This window comes from Cyprinodon tularosa, unplaced genomic scaffold (genome assembly GCF_016077235.1).
Source record: "Cyprinodon tularosa strain WSP-4 unplaced genomic scaffold, ASM1607723v1 ctg37, whole genome shotgun sequence".
NCBI lineage: Eukaryota > Metazoa > Chordata > Actinopteri > Cyprinodontiformes > Cyprinodontidae > Cyprinodon > Cyprinodon tularosa.
In genome coordinates, this window is record NW_024039085.1 from 101,529 (window position 1) to 114,299 (window position 12,771).

A 12,771-nucleotide genomic window follows, 5' to 3' on the forward strand; every position below is an offset into this window, starting at 1 on the left:
TAACTGGAATTTTGTCGTCCGCTGGTTCTTACCATTTAGTTTTTTTTTGCAAGTCATCTGCTTACTCCTCCTCTGACGTGAGACGGGAGCTGGCGAGCCGTTTTTCTCACATGTGGTGTCAGAAGTGGGATCGTGGCGCCGAAGAAGTCTACGAAAAGGAGAGGAGGAGGAAGGCTGCAGTCAAGGTCTGCAATGTCAGTGGTCAGGCGGAACAAAGCTGACTCAATGGAGCTTCCTTGTGATGAGGAGGACTTGGTGGAAGAAGAGAGATTCCAGCGCTCAGCTGATGATGCTGAGGGTGGAGCCACAGGAGGAGCAGCTGAAGTGTCCGGGGAGCTTGACCTGCGTTCACTGTACAACATGCTACAGACTGCTATCAAGACCCAAGAGCATGAGTCCTACAAGCATGAACAGAGGTGGCGTAGTGTTCAGGTCCAGTTGAACAATGTGTGGGATGAGTTGGACTCTGGGCGACAGGGGCGTCAGCGACCTGTGTTTGATGCCACTGTACCAGCACTGCCAGTCAGACCACCAGTGCCGTCTCCAGAAGCCCAGCGGAGTCCGGCAGCCACACCACCAGTGTCACAGCATCCAACGGTGCCACCTGAAGTTCTGCTGAATCCGGTGGTGACGTCGGCCGCACCATTTCCTGTGCCAGTTCCAGCAGCCTCACTGTATCCAGCAATCGACCCAGCAGCGCCGTCCCCAGTGGCCTGGACCAGAGCAGCAGTGCCAAAGCTGGAAGAGGGGGACGACATTGAACAGTACCTCACAACTTTTGAACGACTTGCTGTCGCCTATAGGTGGCCGAGAGCCAACTGGGCTGTGTACCTGGTGCCATATCTTACCGGCCGAGCCAGGGCAGCTTATGTGGCAATGGACAGTTTTGATGCCACGGACTATGATAAAGTCAAAGAGGCTATTCTCACCAAGTTCGAGATAAATGAAGAAGTCTACAGGCAGCGTTTCCGTGATCCAGAGGTCAGGACAGGGGAGACTCCACGGGAGCTGTACAACCGCCTGATGGACCTCTACAGGAAGTGGATTAAGCCATCCGGGAAGTCGGTGGAGGAAGTAGGAGAAATTCTGGTCCTGGAACAGTACCTGCGTACCCTAGCTCCAGAGGTGCGTGTCTGGGTGAAGGAGCACCGCCCAGCTACAGGCCAGCAAGCTGCAGAGCTGGTGGAAGCCTTCCTTGCTGCTCGTCAGGGGCCAAAGACTTTCCGGGTTCAGACCTTCAGCCGACCAGCTATTGGAGGTAAGTCTGGGGGATTCGGTGGTGGAGTTGGTCCTAGGGGGTCCGTACAGAGTAGGATACCGGATAAACAGGCCTACCCTTTTCCTTCTACTTCACAGCCTAGACAGGCCCCAGCCACCTCACAGCCTAGACAGGCCCCAGCACCCACAGCTACACAGAACAGGACTTTTGTTATCTGTCATTACTGCAGCCAACCTGGTCACATGATTCGGGATTGCCCAGTTAGGAAAGCTAAAAACCTGTGTAGCCTGTCAGGGCCTGGAACTGGAGTTGTTGCCAGATTACAGACTACACCGGTCAAAGTAAATGGCAAAACTACAGTTGCTCTCTTAGACTCCGGTAGCATTCACACCTTAGTCCAGCCCCATCTGGTAAAGCAGCCAGTTGAGTTGGGGAAAGGTCAGCTCAGGGTTTGCTGTGTGAATGGAGATGAGCATGTTTACCCGGTAGCAGACATTTGTCTGGAGGTCAAAGGTCAGATCTTTTCATTGGATGTGGGAGTGGTTAAAGGACTGAGCTATCCTGTAGTGTTGGGGCAGGATGTGTTAATTCTGCCTGAGCTTATTCAGTCTTCCAAGCCAGTTAGCCTGGTTGTAACCCGCTCTCAGGCCAAGGCTCAGCAGAAAGAGTTTCTAGAAGAGGTTACTGCCCGAGCACTGATAGAAACTATGCCTTTTAGCCACACTGACATAGACTTCCCTGAGCATGAGAAGTTACACAAAAGCCGCAGACAAAGAAGACGGGAAAAGCTATTGGGATCAGTTCAGAAAATGGCAGAGCAGTTGCCAGTTCCAGATGTTGATAAAGCAGACATATGGGAGCCTCCAAGTAACATTAGGGATCTGCAGAAAGAAGATGAGTCATTAAAGGAGCTTTTCAGTAAAGCAACAGAAACTGAAGGGGAAAAGAATGGGATAGCCACTGCTTTGTATGGGGAGGATTATTTTATCAGGCATGGTTTGCTTTTTCATCAACTTGAGGGGGGCAGTATAGAGCAGGTGGTAGTGCCACAGTGTCTGAGGGGGAAAGTGCTGGCCCTAGGTCATGATGTTCCCTTAGCAGGACATTTGGGTAATGTCAAGACCTTTGAGAGGATAGCACGGCGATTCTACTGGCCAGGGTTATATACTGATGTCCTGAAGTATTGCAAGTCATGTCCCATCTGTCAACTGACCAGCAGCCATAAAGTTAGGCCTTCCCCACTTAAGTCTCTCCCCATTATTGGTGTCCCATTCCATAGAATAGGGATGGATATCGTTGGTCCCCTGGAGAGAACAAGGTCAGGTCACCGGTTCATCCTTGTTGTATGTGATTATGCTACCCGCTACCCAGAAGCCTTCCCCTTGCGCAAAATCACAGCCGTTGCTGTTGCCCGTGCCTTACTCCAGCTGATCTCTAGGGTAGGCATACCTCAGGAGATAATTACAGATCAGGGCACTGCATTTCTGTCTAAGACACTCAAACAGGTCTATAGCTTACTGGGGATAAAGGGGATACGGACTACTCCCTACCACCCCCAGACTGATGGGTTGGTTGAGAGATACAACCGCACACTGAAGAGCATGCTCAAAAAGTTTGTTGCTCTGAATGGCAAAGACTGGGACCAGTGGTTGCCGTACCTGCTTTTTGCCTACAGGGAGGTTCCCCAGGCCTCCACGGGGTTCTCGCCCTTTGAACTGTTGTACGGGCGCCATGTCCGGGGCCCTCTGGATTTATTGCGAGATGCCTGGGTGGCACCTCAACCGGAAGCAGCAGACGGCGTCCTCTCCTATGTCCTTAGGATGCGGGACAAGCTGGAGGAGATGGCCTCCTTGGTGGAGGAGAATATGCAGCAGGCGCAGGAGACCCAAGCACGGTGGTATGACAAGTCTGCACGCCAGAGAACTTTTTCACCGGGGCAGCAGGTCCTGTTGCTGTTGCCGACAACGGAGAAAAAGCTCCTTGCCCGTTGGCAAGGGCCGTACAGGATTACACGTCAGCTGGGCCCAGTGACTTACGAGTTGGAGATGCCGGGGAGGCGGAAGACTCGACAGGCCTACCATGTCAACCTTCTCAAAGAGTGGCACGGACGGGAGCCACCTGTCAGCCAACAGCTGATGGTACAAGCAGTGCAGGAGGATGAGGATCCACCAGAGCAGTTCTTTCCAGCTGCTGTTTCCCCCACTGAACCAGACCTTTCACACCTGACTGCTCAGCAGGCCAAGGAAGTGCAGGCTGTCATACCTGCAGGTCTGTTTTCCGAGCAGCCGGGGCATACTTCATTGGTGGACCATGACATCCCGCTGAAAGACTCCACTCCGGTGAGGCAGCGGATGTATCGTATCCCTGAGCGCTTGTTGCCGGCCCTCCAGCAGGAGCTGGAGGACATGAAGCAGCTTGGGGTCATCGAGCGTTCCAGCAGTGGTTGGAGTAGTCCCATTGTGCTCGTGCCGAAGAAGGATGGGAGCATCCGTTTTTGCATTGACTTCAGGCAAGTTAATGCTCAGTCTCACTTCGATGCATACCCAATGCCGAGGCTGGAGGACCTTATCGAGCGCCTTGGGAGGGCGCAGTTCATCACCACCCTTGATCTCTGTAAGGGGTACTGGCAGGTACCGTTGGCGGAGGGAGCCAGACCATACACGGCCTTCCGTACCCCTCAAGGTCTTTATCAATTTACTGTTATGCCTTTTGGCCTACAGGGAGCACCAGCCACTTTCCAACGGCTGATGGACCAAGTCTTGGAGGGCACTGGAGCCTATGCTGCAGCCTATTTGGACGATGTGGTGATTTACAGTGCCACCTGGCAAGACCATCTTCAACACCTGGCCAAGATTCTGAAGCGCATTCACGCAGCTGGACTGACGATCCAGCCAAAGAAATGTGCCCTAGCCCCGCCGGAGGTCCGGTATCTGGGACACATCATCGGCAGTGGGGTAATCAAACCTCAAAAGGACAAGTTGGAGGCTATCCGAGACTGCCCACAACCCCAGACCAAAAAGGAGATACGGTCTTTCTTGGGGCTGGCGGGGTGGTACCGGAGATTTGTCCCGAACTTTGCTACCCGGGCTGCACCTCTCTCTGACCTGACCCGGAAGTCGGGGTCAGTAAGGGTGAAGTGGGAGGAGGTGCATGAACGGGCTTTCCAAAACTTGAAGGCAGCATTACTCTGTGAGCCGGTGCTGCAGAGTCCAGACTTTGAGAAACCTTTTGTTGTGCAGACTGATGCCTCTGGAGTTGGGCTGGGGGCGGTCCTTCTCCAGGGGGAGGATGAACAGCAGAAGCCTGTGGCTTATATCAGCCGCAAACTATTTCCTCGGGAGACCAGGTATTCTGTGGTGGAGCTAGAGTGCCTAGCTGTGAAATGGGCTCTTGAGTCTTTCAGATATTACCTGTTAGGAAGAGACTTTCTGCTTGAGACTGACCATAGGGCACTCCAATGGTTGGGGAAAATGAAAGACTCCAATGCTCGCATTACAAGATGGTTTTTGTCTTTACAGCCATTTCGGTTTAAAATTCAGTACAGGGCGGGGAAGCTGAACCCTGTAGCGGATTTCCTGTCTCGCCACCCCTGTGTCAAGACTTCAGAAGGGGGAGGAAATGTGAAAACGGAGCCGTTTTCCCCCTCTGTTCTCAAAGTATAACCGCCGTCTATCACACACAGCGTCGCATCCTTCACTACATTTCCCAGCATGCACCACAGACCGGCCATCATGGCGGCGGCCGATCCAAACATTTCACCCGGTAATTTACACTAGTTCTGCAATTACAACGTCACCTTTCATTTAACATTTTACTTACTCACCAGCATAGCAAACTCTGAAAGTATCCACTGCGTCAGCATCAGTATACATTCCGTAGTCGGCAATAAAACTTCCCAGTCAAGTTACACTTTCTCTTCCCTTAGTCCGTCAGAATACTGGTCCGTGTGGAAACACGTACCGCATCGGAGCCAGTCTCTTATTCATTGTCCCAGGGCATTGGAAAAGACTATTAGAGGGCTGCTTGAGGGGCTGCTTGGAGGGCTGCTTGGAAGGTCTGCTTTAAAAAACTATATTTAATGTCAGCTTGCTGTGAGGCTGTCAGTTTTTTGTATTGCCTGCAATGGCCGGTTTTGTTTTCTTTATTTGAAAGTATTTTTGTTTGTTTTGTTTTTTTTGTCTTCACCATCACCAGTAAATAAATTGCTACACGCTTTTTAACTGGAATTTTGTCGTCCGCTGGTTCTTACCATTTAGTTTTTTTTTGCAAGTCATCTGCTTACTCCTCCTCTGACGTGAGACGGGAGCTGGCGAGCCGTTTTTCTCACACCCACAGAATATATGAAAGAGTACCAGTGCAAATCAGGTGTGATGATGAAACAGAAAATGTGGATTATTTTGTACAGAGTGATCTATGTTGTACGTAAAACATTAAGTGAGGCAATGAATTCAGAAAAATCAAAATTGCGATGAAATGGGGTGATGCGATGAAAGAAGAGATGCAGTCCTTGACTGAAAATGAAACTTTCACTCTCACACCACTGCCATATATGCAGTGAAAGAAGGCCCAGATGGATCTGAGACTTGTAAAGCCAGATATGTGGCAAAGGGGTACGGTCAGGTGGAAGGGATTGACTACAAACACAAATTTTTTAACTACTGCTAATATGACCTCTGTCCGAACATTGATGCAGGTAGCCGTGCAGGAGGATCTTATCCTTCCCAAATGAATGCAAAGACTGCTTACTTGCATGCTCCCATGGACTGTGAGGTATATATGGATCAACCAGGAGGTTTTGAGGTCAGGTAAAAAACAGGTGAACATCTTGTGTGTAAGCTCAACAAATCATTGTATGGGTTAACAGTCCGGTCGCAACTGGAATATGTCACTGCATGATCACCTTACAGGGAATGGTATTGTGCAAAATGATGCTGACCACTGTGTCTACACCAGAGAATCTGGGAATGAGAAACTCATACTGTTAGTGTGGGTTGATGAACACCATACTCAGAGATGTGAAAGAAATGCTGAAGAGAAGGTTTAAATAAAGGATATGGGTGCACTTAAACATGTCCTAGGTATTGATTTTAACTGCATTGATGGAGAAATCAAAATTACACAAAAGAGACACATTGAGCAAATGTTAGCTAGATTTGGGATATCTGAATGCAAACTGAGACCTACACTATCTGAGCAGAAGTTACATTTTGACAGTGATGGTGATGTAATTGATCTAACAGGTTACAGAGAGATAGCGGGTAGCTTGATATACAACATGACATGTACAAGACCCAACTTGAGCTGGATAGTTAGCAAACTACCACAACACTTGGCAGAACCAAAGCAACAGCACTGGACTGCTGTGAAAAATTTACTGAGGTATTTAAAGGGTACTATGGATCAGGAATTACACTACCAAAGATGTGAGAAATGCTTACAGCTTGAGGGGTACAGTGACGCTGATTGGGCAGCTGACAAATATGACATTATAAGCATTACTGGATATTGTTTCAGCTTAACTGAGACAGGTGCAGTAATCTCCTTGAAGAGCAGGAAGCAGCCAACAGTGGCGCTATCTAGCTCTGAAGCAGAGTACATGGCTCTAGCAGACGCTACTCAGGAGAGCATGTACCTTGTTCAACTACTGAAAGGGATGAATGGTAATAATCAGCATTTACGAGGCAAAATCTATGAGGACAACCAGGGAGCAATAGCGTTATTGAAGAACACAGTATACAGGCAGAGAATCAAGCATGTGGATATAAAATATCACTGTGTACGGTCTGCACACACATAGGGGAAAATTAATGTTGTTTACTGTCCTACTGCAGACATGGTAGCTGATGTACTTACCAAACCAGTGTCAAAGGTAAAATTTGAGAAATTCATGGGTTATTTGTTCGAAGAGGAATGGAAGCTGGCAGGTGAAATTACTGTTACAAAGTGAAGGATACATCTTTTTTTTTTTAAGGTTTTCAGAACTGCCAGTATGTGAAATGTTTTTTTTTTATTATTATGGGTTATACTGTAACCGAGTACAATACGAAATTAATGATGTGTTTTTGTTCTTGTTTACTTCTATACAGTAGAGAGAGTTGTAAACAGTTCATTGAGTGGGAGTGTTAAGCATATTTTTGTTGTTTAGGCAAAGACATGTTTACTGTGTGGCGTGATGACGTCAATGCCCGCGTACGCATCCGCCATGTTCTTTCTTTGTGTCTAAATAAACAGCTGACTCTGGAGGAGTTAAGGAGTGCCAGCCAACAGATAATATGTTGTCCAATGTTTCTCTCATGCTAAGCTAGTCCATAAAATTTTTTGACGTTTACCCTAAGGAAAACGCAAGTGCTGCTGCGCAGGGATGGTGAATATCCCCACAGAAGCTATAGTAACTGCAGACTGGAGAACTGTCTAGAGAGACAGAGGGACATGCCCTTTAGCTTACTAGGACATAAACACTCATGTGGGAGCATTGCATCTGAATCAAATCCATCTAACCAATCAAGGGAAATGTTTCAAGCTCCAGAAGGTTCCTGAGTCCTACCAATTGAGATTTACAATAGATGCATGCTACATTTTTAACCATACCACTATGTATCAGATTTAAGTTTTAGGGCCTCCTTATGGTTCATTACACTCAATTACAGGTTTAAATCTAAAATATGTATGGTATGATTTCTTGATAGTAGTACTGTATCTTCATCAAAGCTTTTTCGATGTGTGTGTGTGTAGACTATCAACTATACTTACTTATACGGTGACAGTGGTGTTGAATGTAGGGTTGACGGTTCAAGCCCTGGCTCCGGCTTTCAGTGTTGTTGTGTCCTTGGGCAAGACACTTCACCCGAAATGTCGACTGATGGTGGTCAGAGGGGCTGGTGGCGCCAGTTTACGGCAGCCTTGGTTCTGTCAGTGAGCCCCAGGGCGTCATCAGTGTATGAATGTGTGCGTGAGTGGGTGAATGACTGAATGTAGTGTAAAGCGCTTTGGTCAAGTCTCCTGACTTGAAATGGCACTACATAAGTACAGATCATTTATCATTTACCATAGTGGATGGTGTATTCAACTGTATGCATACAAACTTTTTTAGTGGCCACCATTAACAAAAATTCTGATTTGACTCTAAATTTAAAAGCTCTGTTTATTAAGCAGATTTCTTGCATTCTTTTTATGTCATCTATCGTTTTATGGTGTTTTTTTTTTCTTAAAATTCAAGCAGTTTCTAAGACTAGACAGATGTAGTTTTATTTTTCTATCGCCTTCACTAGAGATGCAAGCAGAAGGCTGAGCGATCAAAATAGATACTTTTGATTCATCAACTGTAGTACAAAAGAAAAAAAATAAATAGAAAGCCAAAACATCCTCAGGCTTTCTTGTATCTAGCAAAACACTCTTGATGTTAATTCTATTGCCTTGTATATAGAAATGCTCTCAGCCATGCATCAAAACAAAGCCTGCAACCACACTCTGAGGTACCTCATGGTAAATGCATGCAATATAGTTGTTCTGTTCCAGTTTATCTTCTGCTGGCGGATATAAATTACTTTATGTGTTGCAAATCATTTCTGCAATTTAGATCTTGAGTTCAGGAGATTTATCACTCATTTTTTCAATTTATGTATTCTTTTAATAATAAAAAGAATGCTAAGCCTCATCTGAGAGGAATAATAAATCATAAAACAGGGCAGAAGAAAAAAATATATACCGTAGCTATCTGAAATCACTTTAAAGTGGTAGTTTCAAGGCCACTCTCTCATCAAGTTAAACATTCCTTCACTGCAGTAGTTTTTTTTTTACAGTTGTTTTTCTCTTTCCATTTCCACATCCAATCTTAAAGTCAAATACTACCCTTTCAGATAAACAAACACCTTTAAATGACAGTTAATAATTCTGAATGCAGGTTTAAAGACCATTTCAAATAAATGTTTGAATTAATCCACACTTTTCTAGGTTTATCAATATAAAACCCTGCAAAAGTCCATCTATCAATCCATTTCCTTACACGCTTGTCCCGAGTGGGGTCGCGAGGGGTGCTGGTGCCTATCTCAAGCAGACAATGGGTGAGAGGCGGGGTACACCCTGGACAGGTCGCCAGTCCATCGCAGGTGCAAAAGTAATCTGCGATGGACTGGTGATGGACTGCAAAAGTAAAGCAATTAAAAAACACATTTGTTTAGTTCAAACAGTGAATATCAATTGACTAAAAGGATATCATTTTAAGATAAAAAGGAAAGCAATTTGCAATAAACGTTTAAGTGTTAATATCAGTGTATGTAAATTATGTGAGTTATAGATTTTATATGGATTTCTGTGACTTTCTATGTCTTTTGTTAGCTATGCTTTAATCAGTGGATCTCTTTGTCATCATTGAAATATCGACGCATGCTTCCTTGTTTTAAATAAAACTGCCCAACATTATGATAAAAGCGGATAAAACAGCATGAAGAGAAGGACATTTATAGTTTGTCTGGCATTTAAAAAAAAGACATTAAGTTAAGGTGCATCTTTATAAATGGCAGTGCATATGAAAAAGTGAATAATTAAAGAAATCTAAATAAAAATTTAAAGCAATTCAAGGTTCATTAGACACAAAATCATTTGTATAATTTTTATAATAATGATTGAGGGTGGTATATACTCAAATACCCGATAGTGTGGCAAAGAGAGAGCTAAGTACATTGGCTACTTAAAGCAGTCTGTACCTGCCATTACTCACCTCACCTTTATATATAAAACTGTTCTATCTGAAGACTTTTTCCTGCTGATCAGGCTTTTCTCTTGGAGCAGATACACCTGTATTTACAGATCTACTCACTTGTTCTGGTGCTTGGAGCCCTGGAGATGTGCATGGTACTGTTCGATAGAGTTAAGAACCACACTGCAGACACTGCAAGAGTAACTACTACGCAGTCCTGGAAAGAAACAAACACATAGCAAAATATTTTCAGAGGTCACTGGAAGTGGATTTTAGAATTTGTGAGTACAATTTTTAAGTGCAATCATTATCAGCCTCGCTACAAACAATCATTGGCAATGTTCAGTTCAAAACTGACACTAAGTAAGATATTTTTACTCTTGGAATTAGTAAGTTATTTAGTTAATTAGGTTGTAAAAAAACTAGTTCCGGTTTTAGATCCTTAGATTCATGCCCATGGCTCTCCAGCCCTGTGTGTGAGTGTGCGCAAGGTTGTCTTTTCTCAATTTGAACCGAAGCAGCATTCAACACAAGAATTAAAAGACAGAATGAGGAAAGTACTGAGAAGCTAATTGTAAATTTGCCTTCCTTTGCAAAAATGCACATTTTACATTGTAGTGGTGAATGCATGTTTCAAATGGTGCAGCTCAGACACAGATGTTACCTAATTAGAGGGTTTGCAGGTGGTCGGTTTGAGCACCCACAAAAATAGATGAGTTTGAAGATGCTGATAGAGCTGGGTGAAGCAACATTTGGTGGTGGTGGTGGGGGAGGGGAAGTAGCAGAAATGAAAGAAATTTCCAGAGAAAAGTAAGATGCATACACAGATAAAGAAGAGTGGACAGATAATGAGTTGTTGGCATGGCAGCATTGATTCTAAAAATGTCTGCCTTTTGTGAGGGCAGAGGGAGCAGAGGGAAGGTTCTCTGTGTCAGTTAGGATAGGACGATCAGCAGCTTGACATAATTGGTTCTGTAATCTTGGTCAGAGATACAATGAAGTGCTATAAATGTTTTCTTACACTGCGCAATCAGGCACATCACCTCAGGGCTTTAAGCAGATCAGAGGTCATAATCCTTGACACTATAACTAAGCAGTCAAATCTGCCTGTCGATGGCCCTTAGCTATGTTTGAGCTTCATTATTTTATTTTCTTGGTATTTTTTTATGAACTGCTATTACTGGGCCAGTGCTGTAGGATGAGTTGGAAGATTTTGTTTGTGTGTGGGTGCCCTTTTTCTGCTGTCATTACTGTCTTTGAGATTTATGACTAGTCTGTGTATTCTGTCACCTTCTGACCTTCTGAGGCAGTAATTGCTAAAGAACTATGTTAGCAGAGGAAGATGTTGCACCATTGAGGGCGATGGGAGGTCACCCAAACTGGGTGGGAGCTGCATAATGTAGCATATCCACTTCGTGTTGCCTCGAGAGTCACTCCGTCTGTGACAGGGGTGATTAAAGATGAGCAGTCGTAAAAAAAAAAAGAAAATTAGTAGCCTGGAGTCAACACTGACTTAGATTTGCTTGTGGATATTTGTAGTGCTATTAAAAGCTAATAGCTAAATCTGTAAGCGGGAAAAAAAGAAAAAAAAATCCTCTGACAAAAGCTCTCTTTTTTTGTTTTCCAAAGTAAAAGTGGTATATTGGCCTAAAATTGTTCTGAAAAATAATATAACATGTCTAATTATGACCATTTTTTTAACTTTGAATTAGCATTAAGCCATGGGTGAATAGCCTCTATGAGGCTTCCTTCAAAATACATAGAGCAGAAAATCTAAACTGAGATATAGACAGAGATATAAAAACCAAAGAGATACCGTGGGTTGATTTTTTTTGTGTGTGTTCATAACAGCTTCGTAAACACTTTTTAAAGGGCAATATGTTTTTCTACTCACTAGATTATATCTTGGACCACTGCCATTGGGTCTACTCTTAAGTGTTGTGGTTAATTCGCCCATGCTATCGGTTACTCTAAAAGACATTTCATATCAGTTTTATGTAGGTTCACACTTCCCTGAGAGATTTTTTCTGTTTTTAACATTCATCTATTTTTTTTTTTTGCTTCATATTTCAACTTTTTTACAAATTTAAATAGGAAGATACAAAATGTGTGTTATGCAATTATAGTTATTCAATTATAATTATTATTAACAATAATAATTTTAAATTAAAATTAACAATGTATTATTCTGATCAAAGTTAATCCATAAACAAAAGATGTTTTAAGTAATTGTGATAAATGCCTAAAGCATTTATTGATTATAGTTAACGGTTTGTATTATTAACTACGCCTCCACAACCCGCCATCTTTATGTGATGCATGGGTTTCAGTGTCCAGATGATCCTTGGGGCTAAAATGCCCCTGGTAGGGTATATCAAGGCAAACAGGCTCTAGGTGATTGGTCAATTGAGGCATGTCTCCCACTTCGGCGAAGCCGAGACCTCACCCTGGAGCCATGCCTGGGATTTGCTGGCTAGTGTCTTCTAGTGTGGTCACGTCGCTTCTTGCAGCACTCAGCAGGGCCAAGGCCAAAGGAGTGATGTGAGGCAATTGCCCAGAGGGCCCACCAGGTGGAGGGGGAACCATGAGGAACCACTGCAAAGAGGATTGAGCAGCAGTCAGAGAAGGGGGTGGTGGCAACCAGATCAACGGACCCTTAACTTACTCTGGGGACATACAATCTCACCTTCCGCACCAACTTGTGTGGGAGGTGTAGCAATACCGGATAGAAATAGTCTGGTTCGGCTCTATGTATAGTCTGGGCTCTGAAACAGCTCCTCGAAGGAGCCTGGACTCTCTATACTCTCGAGTGGCCCATGAGGAACAATGGAGGGCTGGGGTGGGTCTGCTCGTCTCC

The 12,771-nt window shown here is 44.6% G+C and overlaps 1 protein-coding gene across 2 annotated transcripts in view; it reads right to left on the reverse strand.

Moving 5' to 3' along the window:
• zgc:171482 (zinc finger protein) overlaps window positions 1-12,771 on the reverse strand; it is a 103,163-nt gene that overhangs the window by 26,563 nt on the left and 63,829 nt on the right. For both annotated transcript variants that reach the window (XM_038296473.1, XM_038296472.1), the window contains exon 6: window positions 10,035-10,131. In XM_038296473.1, coding sequence (XP_038152401.1) covers window positions 10,035-10,131 — 97 coding nt within the window. The remainder of the gene's footprint in view (window positions 1-10,034; window positions 10,132-12,771) is intronic.